Source organism: Mustela erminea, chromosome 15 (assembly GCF_009829155.1).
Source record: "Mustela erminea isolate mMusErm1 chromosome 15, mMusErm1.Pri, whole genome shotgun sequence".
NCBI lineage: Eukaryota > Metazoa > Chordata > Mammalia > Carnivora > Mustelidae > Mustela > Mustela erminea.
This window is the reverse complement of record NC_045628.1, coordinates 84,926,036-84,944,270: the sequence shown is the minus strand read 5'-3', so window position 1 is coordinate 84,944,270 and position 18,235 is coordinate 84,926,036. Positions and strand designations below refer to the sequence as shown.

The following is an 18,235-nucleotide window of genomic DNA, read 5'->3' as shown; positions in this document are numbered from 1 at the left end:
GATTTTAGATTTATTGGGATTTTGAATTTATGGATTGGATCTTTCATTAACCCTGGCAAATTCTTAGCTGTAATCTTTTGAAATATTGCCTTTGCTCCTTCTCCATTTCTGTTCCTTCTAGTATATTGGTTAGATATATATGAGACCTTCCCTATTTTTCCTGTCTCTGAACCTTCTTTTCATACTTCCCATTTCTTTGAGTCACCATGTAGCATACTGGATAATTTCTTCAGCTATGTAAATATTGTTCAGATCAGCAATTCTTTCTTCAGCTGTGTGTTAAATCTATCTACTGAGTTTTAAATTTCAATTATTATTATTGTATTTTTAATTTCTAGAACTTCTATTTGGTCATTATTTATGATTTCTTATTTTCTGCACATATTTTTATCTTGTCTTTTAGTTCTTTAAAATTGTAAATATAGTTATTTTATATTATGTGTCTGGTAATTATAAAATCTGAAGTCTTTGGAGGTCTATTTCTGCCATCTGTTATGCTTATTTATTGTCACTTACCAAGCCACATTTCTTTGGACATGTAATGAGTTTTATCTGTGGCTGTGTAAGGGTAGATTAAAAAATGAATTCTTTTGCTGATGAGAGGGAAAGAAATTATTACTTCTCCTTCAGCTACTCACTGGAAAATCACTTGTGGGTTTCTTTGAGATGTAGAATGAAGATAGATTCCTCTAGAAAGTATTTGCAGGTCTTTTTCCCAGTTTGGAGACACCTTAAACCCAATTCTGTATGAAGAGTTTATGTCAAACTGGCAGTGTGAATTCAGGCTACAAATCTGCATGAGAACTAGCTATGGCTACAAGTTATCTGAGGCACCATGCCCCTTATCCACTTAGCACCAAAGATTAAAGCAGGCAAAGTTTCTTGTGGTCCTTGGAGAGGGAGGGATTTCTAATTCTTTTTTTCCTTCTAATTCTTAAGCTGAGTGTGTAGTCTTTTGGGGTGCCAGGTTTTTGGGTACTATTAGATTCCTTGAATGGACTTTAGCCTTAACCCTAGTGCTTCCCACTAGGCCATGGAAACTGAGGCTTAAGTTAATCCTTGACCCCTTTCTTTCTCACCATTTTGCACAGTGAATCTGACAGGATATCATAATGGTTTTAACTTTAATTATAACTAGAATCTTACCACCTCACAGCACATCAACTCTTAACTCTAGTCTGAGCCACTGTCATTTCCAGGCTAGGTTACCCAATCTTCCTGCTTCTGCCCTTGCACTCTATCAGTCTGTTCTCAATACAGCAGCAAGAGTGGCCCTTTTATAGGTCAGATCATTTTACTTCTCTGCTCCAAACCCTGAATTTCTCATTTCACTTAGAGCAAAACAAACTTTTTATAATGCTCTATTAGACATCTCAGCTCTCCAACCTCATTAACTACCACTGTCCACTCACTCATGTTGTTCAAGCCGCATGACCCCTCTGGTGTTTCCTTGGCCATGCAAACTCACTCTTGACTCAGATAATCTCAGCTCCTTTAAGGCTTTTCTCAAATGTCACACTTTACAGTGAAGCCTGTTGAATCTGCTAAATATGGTGAACTTTCCCACCCTACTGGACTTCTAATTCCTTTACTTTGCTGTACTTTTTCTTTTTCTTTGCATACACACTTATCAGATTCTAAGTATTGTCATTTTCTCATTTTTTGTGTTTATTTTTTATTATTCACCTTACTAGAATGCAAGCTGCTTCATGAGGGCAAGAATAATTCTTTCCTGAGGAATGCAAACCAAAAACTCTCAATCACATGGTGTGTGCTCAAAATTTACACTATTTGTATGGTTTAAGAAAACCTAAGCCAAAAAATAGAACAAGGTGTTCCTGAGTTAGTAATGACCCCAGAACTCAAAACTAGGCCTCAAAGAATTCCAACAGAAAAAGTTCTAAAGAACAAAAGCTCAGAAATACATATCACTAAATGCCCAGAACACAAAGAGTGAAACTCAGCAGAATTCAATTACGGAAGCAGCATGAAAACTGAAGATACTGGAATTATCATATGAAAGCATTAAATGACTATTTAAAGAAGTAAAAGATTAATATATGGCAATCAAAAAGGACTTATGAGACTAAAAATGAATAAAAAAGAACTTTTAGGACTGAAAATCACAATGATAGAAGTTAAAACTCAGTGGATGGGTTAAATAGCAGATTAGGCACAACTAAAAATGAATGGGAGGAGACTATGCAGAAAGCCATTGACAGAGACAAAGAGATGAGAATAAGACAAGAAATCAAAAAGAAAATGTCTTGATGTAAATTTATTGGAGTTCCAGAAGTAAAGAGGCAATGTTTGAAGAGATAATGGCTAAGAATTTTCCAAAGTCAACAAGGGACAGCAGTCCACACTCAGGAAGCAGAAATCCTAAAGGGAAATCCATTCATTATAATAAAAATGCTGAACACCAAAGAAAAGAGAAAAGTCTCTCTTTTTTAAAAAAAAATATATGCAGTGAGAGGTGTTCTTAAAAGCCTCCTTACAAATACAGAGAATGACCTTGTGCTTGTAATTGTAATTCGCTTCAAGTGGCATTCACATCCCACTTAGATACACGTAATGGGAAAATTTCCATAACTTCTCTATATAAACACTAAAGAATGGTCTGGTGCTAACCTGCCAAAGTGCACAGTTTCCTCAGAGTGGGTTTCAAGGGGATTTTTGGAGACATGAGGTAAGAAGTTTTCTTAAAAATTTTGTATAGCACAAAAAGAGTGGCTTTTTTTTTTTTTTTTTTAAACTTCCTGAAACTGCACTGGGAAGAGAAATCAGTTCTTAGAAAAAAAATTTTTTTTTAAGGATTTTACTTATTTATTTGACAGATGGAGATTACAAGTAGGAGAGAGGCAAGCAGAGAGAGAGGGGGAAGCAGACTCCCTGCTGAGCAGAGAGCCCCCGATGTGGGGCTCGATCCCAGGACCCTGGGATCATGACCTGAGCTGAAGGCAGAGGCTTTAACCCACTGAACCACCCAGGTGCCACCCAAGTTTCTGCCAATGAATGTGTCCTATGTCAGCCGACAGCCAGCAACTGTCAACCTTCTGAGTGGCTCCAGCTGAGATCAAAAAGCTGCCTGGCAGGGTCTTTGCCTGGTTTGGGGATCAGGGTAATGCTGGCTGGCTTCATAGAAAGAGTCTGGAAATTTTCCTTCTGCTTCAATTTTTTGAAACAGCTTCAGGAGAATAGGTGTTATTTCTTCTTTGAAAGTTTGGTAGACTTCCCCAGGTCCTGGGGAATCCATCAGGTCCTGGGCTCTTGTTTTTTGGGAGGTTTTTGATCACTGCTTCAATCTTGTTACTAGATATCGGTCTATTCAGGTTGTCAATTCCTTCCTGGTTCAATTTTGGGAGTTTATAGTTTTCCAGGAATGCATTCATTTCATCTAGGTTGCTTAGCTTATTGGCATATAACTGTTGATAATAACTTCTGATGATTGTTTCTACTTCCTTGGTGTTCGTTGTTATCTCTCCCTTTTCATTCATAATTTTATTAATTTGGGCTTTTTCACTTTTCTTTTGGATTAGTGTGGCCAATGGTTTATCGATCATATTGATTCTTTCAAAAAATCAGCTTCTAGCTTCATTGATACGTTCTACTGTATCTCTGGTTTCTACCTCATTGATCTCAGTTCTAATCTTGATTATTTCCCTTCTTATGTGTGGAGTTGGTTTGATTTGTTGTTGATTCTCCAGTTCTTTAAGGTGTAGAGACAGCTGCTGTGTTCTGGATTTTTCAATTTTTTTGAGGGAGGCTTGGATGGCTATGTATTTCCCCTTTAGGACCGCCTTTGCTGTATCCCATAGGTTTTGGACCCAAGTGTCTTCATTCTCATTGGTTTCCATGAATTGTTTCAGTTCTTCTTTGATCTCCTGGTTGATCCAAGCATTCTTAAGCAAGGTGGTCTTTAGCTTCCAGGTGTTTGAGTTCCTTTGGAACTTTTCCTTGTGATTGAGCTCCAGTTTCAAAGCATTGTGATCTGAGAATATGCAGGGACTAATCTCAGTCTTTTGGTATCAAAATGGATAAAAGAACTCAACGTGAGACAGGAATCCATCAGAATCCTAGAGGAGAACATAGGTAGTAATCTCTTCGATATCAGCCACAGCAACTTCTTTCAATATATATCTCCAAAGGCAAAGGAAACAAAAGCGAAGATGAACTTTTGGGACTTCATCAAGATCAAAAGCTTCTGCACGGCAAAGGAAACAGTCAACAAAACAAAGAGGCAACCCATGGAATGGGAGAAGATATTTGCAAATGCCAGTAGAGACAAAAGGTTGATATCCAGGATCTATAAAGAACTCCTCAAACTCAACACACACAAAACAGACAATCATATTAAAAAAATGGGCAGAAGATATGAACAGACACTTCTCCAATGAAGACATACAAATGGCTATCAGACACATGAAAAAATGTTCATCATCACTAGCCATCAGGGAGATTCAAATTAAAACCACACTGAGATACCACCTTACGCCAGTTAGAATGGCCAAAATTAGCGAGACAGGAAACAACATGTGTTGGAGGGAATGTGGAGAAAGGGGAACCCTCTTCCACTGTTGGTGGGAATGCAAGTTGGTGCAGCCACTTTGGAGAACAGTGTGGAGATTCCTCAAGAAATTAAAAATAGAGCTTCCCTATGACCCTGCAATTGCACTACTAGGTATTTACCCCAAAGATACAGATGTAGGGAAAAGAAGGGCCATCTGTACCCCAATGTTTATAGCAGCAATGGCCATGGTCGCCAAACTGTGGAAAGAACCAAGATGCCCTTCAACGGATGAATGGATAAGGAAGATGTGATCCATATAGAGTATTATGCCTCCATCAGAAAGGATGAATACTTAACTTTTGTAGCAACATGGACGGGACTGGAAGAGATTATGCTGAATGAAATAAGTCAATCAGAGAGAGTCAATTATCATATGGTTCACTTATTTGTGGAGCATAACAAATAGCATGGAGGACAAGGGGAGTTAGAGAGGAGAAGGGAGTTGGGGGAAATTGGAAGGGGAGGTGAACCATGAGAGCCTATGGACTCTGAAAAACAGTCTGAGGGGTTTGAAGGGGCAGGGGGTGGGAGGTTGGGGGAACCAGGTGGCGGGTATTAGAGAGGGCACGGATTGCATGGAGCACTGAGTGTGGTGCAAAAACAATGAATACTGTTACACTGAAAATTAAAAAAAATTATTTAAAAAAAAAAAAAAGATGCCTGGCTTCCTGGCTAACCTGCAGGTGATCATAGTCCTGGCTGACAGCAAAAGTCCAGCCCAGAGAGAGTGAACCCTGCAGTCTTATAAATGAAACAGTTGTTTATGGTTGTATATTGCTGTTAGTTAAGCAGCATTATTGTGGAAATAAATAACTGACACACCCAGGTTCCTAAAAGGTAACTCTGGATTTCCCTTTTCCACTGAAATAACTGCCAAAGATGTATTCCATGGAGTAATGATATTTAAAAAGCATATGAAAAATATGAGATCTATTTGTATATATTTCATGATTCCTCTATTTTCAATAAAAATATTTATCTTCCATGTTAATTTGCCAAGAATTAGGCAGCTCTACTTGAAACCCTCCTTCCCTGTGGGTGGAGATATAAAATTGTACAACCACTTTGGCAAACACTTTACAGTTTCTTTAAAGAGTTAAATGTACAGTCACCATACAGCCCAGCCATTGCACTTTTAGAACTAAAAACGATGTCTCCACAAACCATAAAAGACTCAATCTCAAAAAACAGACTGAGGGTTGCTGGGGAGGGGCGACGGGAGTGGGTGGTGGGGATATGGACATTGGGGAGGGTATGTGCTATGATGAGTGCTGTGAAATGTGTAAACTTGGCGATTCACAGACCTGTACCCCTGGGGATAAAAATATGTTATATGTTTATTATAAAAATAAGTTAAAATATAAAAAAAATTACAAAGAAAAAAAATATGTCTCCATAAAGACTTGTATACAAATGTTCATAATAGTCCCAAACTTGGTTCAAACTGGGTTAAAAATCAGCCATTCATGATGGTTAATTTTATATGTCAACTTGACTCGGTCACAGTGTGCCCAGATATCTGGTCAAACATTATTCTGGATGTCTCTGTGAGAGTGTTTTTGGATGAGATTAACATTTAAATTGGTAGACTGAGTGAAGCAGATTGCCCTTCCCAATGTGGGTGATCTTTATTCAACCAGTTGAAGCCTTAAATAGAACAAAAAAGCTTACCCTCCTGTGAGTAAGATAGAATTTTCCTATCTGATAGCCTTTCACTGGCACATTGCTATTTTTTTCTGCCTTTAGACTTGAACCAAAAACATTGGCTCTTCCTGGATCTTGAAGTCTACTGGCCTTGGGACTAGAATTTATACCTTTGGCCCTCTGGGGTCTTCAGCTTACCAACTGCAGATTGGGACTTGTCAGCCTCTATAATCATGTGAGGCAATTCCTTATTTTATAGGCATATAAGTATATATATGTGTGTATATATACACACATATATATATTTGTATTTATATTTATATATGTATATTCCCCCTCCCCCCTGGGGAGCCCTAACATACCACCCAAAAGTTCACTAACAGATAAATGAACAAATAATGGAGTTCTCAGGAATAAAAGGAACAAACTATTGAAATCTACAACAACAGAGATGAATCTTGGAAAAATTATGTTGTATAAAAAAAGACAGACAGATTACAGGGAGTTCATACCATATAATTCCATTTATGTGAAATTCTAGAAAAGACTATTCTATGATGTCAAAAAGCAGGTCTGTGATTGCCTGAAGTTGGTGGTCAGGAAGAATTGACTAGAAAGAGCACAAGGAGAACCTTTTTGGGTGATGGAAATGTTTTTGAGTATGGTGATACACATTTGGCTTATACATGTGGCAAACACAAATTGCATCTCAATAAAGTTGAATTTCTTTTTTTAAAAGTATTTATTTATTTATTTATTTGAGAGAGAGTGAGAAGAGAGCATGAGAGGGGAGAAGGTAAAAGGGAAAAGCAGACTGACCATGGAGCTGGGAGCCTGACACAGGACTTGATCCCGGAACCCTGGGATCATGATCTGAGCCAAAGGCAGTTGCTTAACCAACTGAGCCACCCAGGTGTCCTAAAGTTGAATTTCCAGAAAGAATTATTCATCCCTGGCAAGAGAATAAGCTTTTTTTTTTTTTTTAAAGAATTTTATTTATTTGACAGAGAGAGATCACAAGTAGGCAGAGAGGCAGGCTGAGAGAGAGGAGGAAGCAGGCTCCCCGCTGAGCAGAGATCCCGATGTGGGGCTTGATCCCAGGACCCTGGGATCATGACCTGAGTCAAAGGCAGAGGCTTTAACCCACTGAGCCACCCAGGCGCCCAAGAATAAGCTTTTCTGATATGATATTCTTTGATGCTCTAGTCTGTCAGATGAAGTTTAGACAGTGAAGCAGAATCCAAGTTTTCATCCTTTTAGTCATTCACTCATTGGGTCACTGATAAGGGCCTACTATGTGCCAAACCATGGTCCATGGAGATATGGTCCCAGCCCATCTAAAGCAGAGAGGGACAATGAGGAGCAATCCTTACTGGGCCCTCTATCCACTTCTAGGCCATAATACCCAAAGTTCCTAACCTCCTAAATGGCTCATTCTAGAGGTGAATAGTAAGTTGGAGGTTGGGCTGGTATTATAACTTGGCATATTGGTGTTCAGTGGGTTACAGCCTCTGCCTTCAGCTCAGGTCATGATCCCAGGGTCCTGGGATTGAGCCCCACTTTGGCCTCTCTGCTCAGCGGGGAGCCTGCTTCTCTCTCTCTGCCTGACTCTCTGCCTACTTGTGATCTCTGTCTGTCAAGTAAATAAATAAAAAATCTTAAAAAAAAAAACAAACAGAGGCAAATATGAAGAAGTCACCTTTAAGTTACGGACACCCAAAGGGTATGAGAATGTAAAGAACTAGATAAGGAGATCAGGGCTTCAGACTCCGTAAAGCAGCCCTGCGTTTGGTTTCAAGTGTCAGGAATCCATTTGCAGGGTCTGTGTGAAACGGCTGACTAGACGTGGCTGGAGGCTAAGTCAGGGTCCCACATGCTGAATGGGGCTGTTGCCCTCAGATATGACCCTGACCCGGCAGTGGCATCTGCTGACCTGCCACCGGGGCCAATTTGGGGGTTGAGTGGGGTGGCATCAGCGGTGAAGGCACCTGTGTGAGTGGAGCATGCACAGCAGGCCAACAGAGCAGCCCCAGCTGAGCAGGGAACAGACAACTTTCCAGCAGGCAAGTTTTCTCTTCGGACAGCTGTCACTGTTACACAGACCATTCTGACTCCCTGAAGTTTTCCCCCATTTGGTGTCAAATAGCTGAGTGTAATCTTACATGCCAGTCCTGCAAATGTGACCGTACATAGGATAGCGATGATTTTTCCTCTTCAGTCAAACAACTCAGCTCTTTCATCAATTTCCTATCTGGTATTCCAGATCTCTCTAGAGTAGTTCTGGTGTTTTCAACACTGACAAAATGTCGCCCCTCAGCCTCACTGCTATCTAGGGCAGAAGAGAAGTGGGAGGACCTGCGTTCCTGACTGGGCTGGGGGCTGTTGCCGATCTTCCCATGCATGTCACACTGCTGGCTCACTGGAGTTGGGTCATAGTTTCTCACATGTGCTCCTGCCAGGGGTATCTCTCACTTGTGGAGCTGGATTTTGGACCTAAATACAGGTTCTTACCTTGATCTCTATGTAGATTCACTGAGTTGGATACAGCCCAGCAGTCTGGGATGACAAGATATTGGGGGACTCTGTGTATCCCATTCAGCAAGTTCCTTCTGTCCTATTACCTATGTACTTATCTGTTTAGTGAACACACTTTTTGTATCTTCATCCATTTCATGGTACAAATGTTGAAGAAGGATGGGGCTGGGCATACTACACTTCAGGCAGGGTGTGAAAAGTGTCTCTCGGGACACCTGGGTGACTCAGTTGGTTGAGTGTCTGCCTTTGGCTCGGGTCATGATCCTGGGGTCCTGGGGTGGAGCCCCACATCGAGCTCCCTGCTCTGTGGAGAGCCTGCTCCTCCCTCTCCTTCTGCCTGCTGCTCTGCCTACTTGTGCTGTCTGTCTCTGTCTGTAAAATAAATAGATAAATAAATAAAAGTTTAAACAATAAACAAAAAATAAATAAAAATAATGAAATAAAGTTTTTTTAAAAAGTATCTATCTACTCCCAAACACTGACTCCTTTGATGGGCTGACTAATGGTTCCCCAATCCCCAGAATTTGAGAATATTACCTTAAAAGGAAAAAGGGACCTTGCAGAAGTGACTAAATTAAGGGTCTTGAGATAGGGAGATAGTCATGGATTATCAGAGTGTTCCTAAGTGGAATTATCAGTGTCTTTGTAAGAGGGTGGCAACAGAGAGAAATTTGATAGCTGCAGAGGTGCATGAAGGTGGCGTGTTCATGGAAGCAGATATAGGTTGCAGTGAGGCAGCCAGGAGCCAGGGAATCCCACAGCCTTTAGAAGTGGAAGAGACGAGGAGCGCCTGGGTGGCTCAGTCAGTTAAGTGTCTGCTTTTGGCTCAGGTCATGGTCCCAGAGTCCTGGGATCAAGCCCTGCGGCAGGCTCCCTGCTCTGTGGGGAGGCTGCTTCTCCATCTCCCTCTGCCTGACACTCCCCTTGCTTGTGCTCTCTCTCTTTCTCTCTCTATGTGAAATGAAATGAAATGAATGAATGAATGAAGTGGAAAAGACAAGTGGTGGATTCTCCGCTGGAGCCACTGGAAGGAACCAGCCTTATCAACAGCTTGACTTCACCTCAATGAAATTGGTCTTAGACCCCTGGCCTCCAGAACAGAGTGAAGAGAAATCTGTGTTGTTTTAAGCCACTAAATTTGTGGTAATATGTCACAGCAGTCCCAGGAGGCGAATACACTCACTTTGGCTACTCAGTGACAGTCCCCCAGGCATGCAGGTGTGTGTGGTCCTGGTCTTTGACTAGTCCACCAGCATGTCTTGCGGCAGCTGGTCCCAAACTGGCTGAAATTCAAGGGCAGTCTTACTTCTTGCTTCTGCCTTTTCACACTTGATGAAGAACCACAGATGGCTGTGGCTGCTTCCATTGCTTGGTATTCCCTTGTCCCTGGTCTCTCAGACCTCTCTCAGACCTCTAATCTTCATGATTAGAAATTATTTAGAATTAAATTTAGAGATGATAAATAAATCAAACTTAAGATTAAGTACTTTGGTGTCAATCTTAGGGTTTGTATTCATTGAGTATATATACATATGTATGAATATATACATACACATATTTTCTCTTAGATCAACTTTGTTGGCATATAAGTAATATACAGTAAAATGAGCCTGTTTTAAGGGTGTAGTTTAATGAATTTTGAAAAATGTATTTGTGTAACCACCACCACAGTTAAAATGGAGAACATTTCATTCCGCCAGAAAGTTTCCATACATCTCTTGCAGTCAGGCCTTTCTAAACCCTGATCTTAGACAATTACTGATCTACTTCTGTCAGCACAACATACTGGTATATTGGGTATTTAATATGTTTGTAATCTTTAGGACAAGCTGGCATATTAGGGAATCTGACAAAATTGGCTTGTGATTTCCTTCCTTCCTTCCTTTCTTTCTTTCTTTCTTTCTTTCTTTTTTAACCACATATTGGTTTTTTAATATCACTACATGCAATCTAAAACCAGGTCCAAAGAATTATTCAAACAAACATGACATAGTATGTAAAAGTTAGAAGAGCTCACTGTGGTTGTAAATCAAAATAAAACCTTGCTTCTGGAGATAATAACTAAGACTAGAGGTGATCATTAACATTTTTATAATAGTTTCAGCCTGACATGGGGAGAAACAGTAAAAGTAAACACAAATAATGAGTATTAAATTATATTTTTGGAGATCTCTTTTGTCTTGGCTGCCAGGAAGCTTAGAAATAAGTATTAGCACTCATTCTCAGTGAATGTATTTGGCTTGTGATTTCTATGTGAAACACATAATAATTATAGACTCATAATTGTTTTAAGATTTTATTTATTTATCTGAGAGAGGGAGAGCTAGAGAGAGAGCACAAGCAGTGGGGGAGAGGCAGAGGGAGGGGAAGAGGCTGACTTCCCTGCTGAGCAGGGAGCCTGATGTGGGGCTCATTCCCAGGACCCTGCGATCATGACCTGAGCCCAAGGCGGAAGCTTAACCGACTGAGCCACCAGGTGCCCCTAGACTCATTTTTAAGTTAAAAAGTTTAAGAGCATTTGACTGTGTGAATGATATTGGAATATACACAAGAATTTTGAAGTTCCTATATTTATTACTTTCATTTATTCAATTTTTGAAGAGTTACTTGAGGTTGTAAAGTTTTGTGAGTTCAAGGTATAGGTTGAGCCATTCAGGCATTTGAAAGAGTTAAGAATGAAACAAGTATATTAAATTTATAAATGCAGTTCAAAATTTTGAGAAGAGTTAAATGATTGTAAGAGTTTAATTGGTTTAACTAATTAATTGGTTCACCTAAGGTGATTATTCTTATTTTATTTAAAGTTTACCAGATTTATACATAGTATAACAAGATTTGTATAATGAACATCAAGGCTAAAGGAAAACAAGGTTTTGAATTTGAACTTTATTTTTTTAACTTGAACTTTAATAATGAAATATCAATTTGGAATTTAAGTAGTTGTAAAGTCCTTTCTGTGCATTAAAGTCTCCCTTGCTCATGACAACACACACAAACAAACCCAAACACACACACACTCAGTCTTCCTCCTCTAGTTTGTACAGTGCTGGACACCCTCACACACTGGATCATGAATCCTTGATTATAGGCCTTCAGGTTTCTTTCACAGAGCAGTAGCTCCTGCAGACCGCGGAAGTGGGGATGGGGGTTTGGGGGTGAAGGAGCTTGCCTCCTGATGACATCATTAGCGTGATAACAGGTGGGTCTCAAAGTTAAACTTTGAGTGAACATTGGAAGGGAAACCTTCATACTTGTGTTTAGATCTCTGATATTAGTACTGGATTTTTAAAAAAATATTTATTTGTTTGAGAGAGAGGAAGAGAGAAGGGGGAGGAGTAGAGGGAGAGGGAGAAGCAGACTCCCTGCTGAGCAGAGGGGCTGAGTGGGACTCGATCCCAGGATCCTGAGGTCATGACCTCAGCCAAAGGCAGCCACCTAACCGACTAGCCACCCAGGTGATGTGGTGCTGGATTTTCCTTAAGAGAAGAAAAAAAAATTCCTCCTTTCCAGACCCCATTGCTTTCTCTCAGAATGTTCTGTTCCTGGTTCGTGGCATGGTACACTAATTCCCCTACCAGCTGATGGATGCCCTAGGGGAGGTAAGGGTTTTCACAGCACCTTTGAGCAAGAGAAACAGAAGTTCAACCTGTTTCCTATGGCCCCATCCTTGCCATAGCTCCCATCTCTACAAATGGTGTGCAAAGAGATTTGGTTTTGTATCTGCCTCTCACTCTGTCTGGCTCAGGTCCTAAATATTGTAAGAACAAACGTGAAAGTGCAAGGAGGGAGAACAGAGTCCACACTTGGTTCAGGCAGAGTCTTGTCTCTGCGGCCTCCGAGTCAAACACTCTCACACACTGAGGCACACATGCGCACACACATTTAGATAAATGCTAAAATGCAGATGGGGGATAATGTGCTCTCTGAATGTCTTTTGAGGATCTTGGAAATACAATTCTTAACTCAGGGATGTTTTTAAGACCATTCTTTCTTCTGTGCAGGGGACCCTGCTGCACGTGTTTTGGTAATCATTATCCCATTTGTCCCGCCGCAGACACGGTAAGCTAGGGATGATGAGTTGCAAGGTTGGAGCCCTGGGATTCAGGGGGCTGTGCTCTCATTCTGCCCTCTTCGGTGGCATTTGTTTCCTGTCCACCCTTTTCCTGGCTGCCTGCCTCCTCCTGTCCATGTGGGATGTGGTAGGGAGGAAGAGTTTCCTAAAAATTTATTTTAAAAATGTATATACTTCTTCTGAGCTCTTTCAAGACAGGACTGCCTTTTGAGGATGATTTTTTCTCATTTGGTTTGTTTTACACTTTCAGGGAAAATCAGAATGAAGAACAGCTCATATTCTACAAAAAAGTATCTGTTTTCTATATTTGGAAACTTGTGTCCAGTGGAAGCTCTTGGAGGCTACATAACTGGGGAGGGCAACGAGGGCCCCCTTGCCCACATTATGGACGACACGCCCTGCAGTTCCATGGGGAAACATAACATGTCTAGGTTTATGTTTGACTGCATCAGACACACATTAATGCTGCGCACAGATAGACGGATAAGAGTCACTTTTCCCGGGAAAGTGGTGTCTATAACCTTCATTGAGGGACTGTTTAGACCTATTAGAACCCAAAAGACTGTCTTGCAGAAGTTGCAAGTTTTGATCCAATAGCTTGGATGTGTTTGGCTCCCATGGTGTGCAGCAACGGAGGCATTCTTATTCATCCATTCAATATTTAGCACATATTTATTGACAACTTAATTAAAACTCTAAGTCATTTAAAAAACTACAAACTCTTTTGTTTTTCTCACCAAAAAGTTAATGAAAACTCATTAAGTGGCTCAAAGATTCCAAATCAGGGACCATAGTAGGGTTCTGGGCAGGTTCAGAGCTTACCCAGCTGACTTCTTTTTACTACCCGCAACTCCACAAGAAGGCTTTGAGCCAATTGTGACAGGATACGGCCAGCCGCATTAGTCACCTTAGGGACCTGCTTCCTTCTGCGGTTTTCCTTCCTTCTTCCTCCCATGGTCTCCCTCATTTCCATAAGGAATAATTTTAGAGTGAATAATGACGACGGAAAAAGGGTGGGCAGAGATGATGTAGAAAAGAAAAAAGAGACTTCTGGAATGAAGAAATGATCTGTTTCCTGCTCTGGGTGTGTTCCCTAAGTGTGTTTAAATGCATGGGTTGTATTATATACTCGGGTGTTGTGTCCTGTATGTGTATATCTTAGTTCAATTTAAAACATTTTTTAGTTTTTGGAAAAAAATATATAAATTCTAATTCTAATTATGGCAAAATACACATAACATAACATTTATCATCTTAACCATTTTTCAGTCAATCCTATTAAATACATTCAAATAGCTGTGTCCTGTAGCTACCATCCATCTCCAGAACTTTGTCACCTTCTCCAACTGCACAACTCCCCCTTTTCTCTCCCTAACATGCTGTCTCCATGATGTTATCTATTCTAGGTAGAGGAAATAAGTGGAATCATCAAGTATTTGTCCTTCTGTGACTGGCATATTCACTTAGCATAACGTCCTCAAGTTTCATCCATGTTGTAGCCTGTGACAGGATTTCCTTTCTTTTTAGGGTTGAATAATATTCCATTGTATGTATAGAACTGCCTTGGTTTAAAATTTTATAAGTACAACTGTGTAGGCCTCAGGAAATTTTGCTCAGGGTTACTTTCATGCATTTTCGCTGAGGCTTTACGGAGTGCTACTATAGGTCAGGCACTATGCGCAGTATGTTCTATCCATTCCCACTTGTTCCTCGCAAACTTATTTTCATTTTTCAGATGCGAAAACCCATCCACAAAGTCAGAGGTTAAATGACTTCCCTGAGATCCCATGGTTGCAAAGGAGCAGTGCAGAGTTCTGACCCTTGTCTGTGACCTTGGAGGCAGCTGGGCCTGGAGTATGGGACAGTGTACCCTACAGGACCATAAACAGGAAGTTTTATGTGTCCCCAGCGAGAGGACGCTTGCTAAGGGGCATGTCCCTTATAAAGCATCACGGAAGTCCAAACGTTCCAAGAGCACTGACGGACGATCTGCCAGCCTGGCTTCCACAGTGGGGAATGAAGCCCTCGGGTGTGCGCTCCGGTGCTGGCCGCGCTGGGCCTGCAGAGTCGTGTTCCGGTCTCCGTGGCCTCCGGCAGCAGGGCGCGGGACTGGCTGTGCAGCGGCTGCCACTACGCGCTGCACGTCTGCAGAAGCCCGCCCGACAATGGCCTGGGGACAGCGACCGCCCCAACCCCACTCTGCTTGCCCCGCCCCGCCCCGTCGTCGCCCTCCCGGGGCCTCCGGGGTACCGTCGCCGCCTCCCCTCCCTTCTCCTCGAGGGCGCTGCCGTCTGGTCGGGGGCTGTGGGTTCGGGCCACCATCCCGGGGGCCGCCACGCGGTGGCCCTGCACCCGAGGGCGCAGCCTCTTGCCAAAACCTCCGTCAGAATAGGCTTTGGCCCTTATGGTCGGAAATGGGAGGAATTTTCACCATTTCGTGTTTGGTGGGGTTGAATTTTGCATGCTGCGTTACCTTAGAGCCTTCGAAACAGCCAGGCGGGTCTCTCTTTGTTAACACCGCGTCCCTGGAAATCATCCGGCAAATTGATGTGCGGATTTGCGAAAGCAGTAACAGCGAAAGTGCGGATTGCGTTTCTATTAAGGAGTCGGATACGTTACAGGTATTGCCAAGTGTGGTAAAAGCAAAGATGACAACTACAGAATCATTTGCAATTATATACAGAAAAGTCGTCGCTGAGAACGATAAACTCCAGCCTCCAGAGACAAAGGGATCTCTCAGTTCTTGGAAGCCCGGTACCGCTTAGCAGGATCGTGCACAAAAGAGTTAAGGGGACAAGACAAGGTTAACGTGCACATTATTTCCTCTGGAGAACATACAGCAAGAGGTAGTAGCAATGCTACGGGAAACAATTAGAAGAGGCTACTTGAAGATTCTAAGTATCTGTGAAAAGACAGAACAGCCGCTGCAGAAATTTCTCAAACTTCTTTTGTAGGAAAGTTTTTAAAAATATATATTTTATTTATTTATTTGACAGACAGACAGCACAAGTAGGCAGAGAGGTAGGCAGAGAGAGAGGAGGAAGCAGGCTCCCTCCAAGCAGAGAGCCTCATGAGGGGTTCGATCCCAGGACCCCGGGACCAGGACCTGAGCTGAATGCAAAGGCTTAACCCACTGAGCCACCCAGGCGCCCCTATAGGAAAGTTTTTGCTCCTTATTCTATCTAGATGAAAAGTTTTACTTTGAAAGCCTGCTCAAGGATTCTATCGATAAAAACAACCAACTGCAGAGCTGGTGATTTACATTTAAGGCCACTTTTTATTACTTAGCTTATAAAATGCTTATTTTCAGTTACAATTTAGTTGAGGAAAGATTCTATTATAACACAAAAAATAAAGTTTTAGTAAGAGTCTTGTAAATATTATGATCTAAGTTACACTTACATACCAAACGTCTTCAAATATAATACTAGAAACAGTTCACTGCTCTTAGTGTTATTTGAATTTCTAGCTGACCATAAAAAGTTTTGCTAGGACCTTCTATAAGGCAAAGAGAAAAAAAATATCTTGGGCAATAAGAAAACTTAGAATGCATAAACTTCAGCTCTGCAGTGTAATGATATACAATTACAATGAGAAATACATTTTCAGACTTTAATGTACAATGCCTTCCTGTTAGAGGGTATTTAAAAGGTATTTAGAGAATATTCTGAACTCCATGGAGGTGGGGGGTGGAGCAGTGGCAGGAATCTACTGATCTTTACAAAAACATTTATCTTTTTAAATCATGCAATACTTTGTAAAAGAATTTATTTGGTGGAGAGCCACAAATCAATGTTACAAATACCAAAAGAAAGGTTCAAAAGAAAAATATTCAGCAAACGGACTTTTTTTTTAAAGACTTTCTTTTTTTTTTTTTTTTTTAAAGATTTTATTTATTTATTTGACAGAGAGAGATCACAAGTAGACAGGCAGGCAGAGAGAGAGAGAGGGAAGCAAGCTCCCCGCTGAGCAGAGAGCCCGATGCGGGACTCCATCTCAGGACCCTAAGATCATGACGGGAGCCGAAGGCAGCAGCTCAACCCACTGAGCCACCCAGGCGCCCGCAAACATACTTTTTTTCAAAAATCCTAAAGAAAGTGTTAGTAGGGGGAAAAAAAACCTATATTGAAAAGAGACTTAAATCTCATGAATTTAATCTTTTTAAAGAATGTTTGAATTCTATTTATAGTTCTAATTCCAGGTGTTCTTGTATAGGAAAACTATGATCTAGCCATTTAACAAAAATGGAAAGTCAGGATGGGTCAGAAATATTCTGGCTGGTTCTTTTCCCCTTTCTATTTTCTTTTGAAACTTAAGGTATCTTTTCTGTTAATTTCATGGGAAAAATAATTCTTTAAAATAAAGTTTAAAAAGGAGAAAGTGAATGATTAAGAAATGTCTTGGAATTTTAATAAATGAATTTGAAGATGGATTAGTAATGCTTGACATTTTATCATTATCATGGATTATGTAGTACCAACAGGGTAATTGAGCTTCTGCAAATACAGATGCAAGAGAGTAATTGTCTTGCATGCTGCAGATTAAAACATAATATGAATAAATAAATTAGAGCATCTGAGTATTAAAAGAAACTTATGGAATTAAAATTTTTTCCATTAAATCAAGATAACAATAATTTCAGTGAGATTTTAAAATAATTAACAGGCTAAAGAAAAAACATATCTAGAATCCTGACCATAGGGAGAGATGATGTCTACTTTTGTTGCACATCCTAATGCTTTCAGTGACTGGCTAAATAGAGAGCATCCTTTCACACTCCCACATCCCCGTGAGGGAGAAGGACCCTAGACTTCAGAGTCTCAAATAGCAACACAGTGGGACACCTACTTTCATTTTTTACATGAATTGAAATCAGAACACTGCTCTGAAAAAATACTATGGGCACTGTTTTATCACAGAATATTACTTCTTTATAAATGAGTGGTTTTCAAGGAGGTGAATCAAATTTCACACTCCTACTCATGCACGACACGGGCCAGCTAGACTATGGTCAATTCACAATATTGGCGTCTTCATCAACATGTGGTGGATAAAATCCAATTTTAAAATGTAAAAACTAAATACAATTATAGCTCTCACACTCATCTCCAACCCCAGCCAAAATCAAATTGTGGGTAAATCAGAAGCTTTCTATTAACATTTATTATGGGAGAACCTAAAGGACCAGTGTTCACATCCACTTTGGCTGTCTGTTAACTGAATTGTGACCAAAGCTGTTTTTTTTTTTTAATCAGAATGCTTTTTTTTTTTTTTTTAAAGATTTTATTTATTTATTTGACAGAGAGAAATTACAAGTAGGCAGAGAGGCAGGCAGAGAGAGAGAGAGGGAAGCAGGCTCCCTGCTGAGCAGAGAGCCCGATGCGGGACTCGATCCCAGGACCCTGAGATCATGA

The 18,235-nt window shown here is 40.8% G+C and overlaps 1 protein-coding gene across 5 annotated transcripts in view; it reads left to right on the top strand.

The window, feature by feature from the left end:
* LOC116574359 overlaps positions 1-15,802 on the top strand; it is a 28,355-nt gene extending 12,553 nt beyond the window's left edge. For 2 of the 5 annotated variants that reach the window (XM_032315089.1, XM_032315090.1), the window contains 3 exons: positions 12,751-12,808; positions 13,072-13,297; positions 14,554-15,802. In XM_032315089.1, coding sequence (XP_032170980.1) covers positions 14,609-15,586 — 978 coding nt within the window. In that variant the 5' untranslated portion in view covers positions 12,751-12,808; positions 13,072-13,297; positions 14,554-14,608 and the 3' untranslated portion in view covers positions 15,587-15,802. Of the gene's footprint in view, positions 1-5,944; positions 6,450-9,692; positions 9,968-12,750; positions 13,298-14,553 lie in introns of those variants that run through there. The other 3 variants (XM_032315092.1, XM_032315093.1, XM_032315091.1) reach the window with 3 other exon arrangements.
* The last annotated feature ends 2,433 nt before the right edge of the window (positions 15,803-18,235 follow it).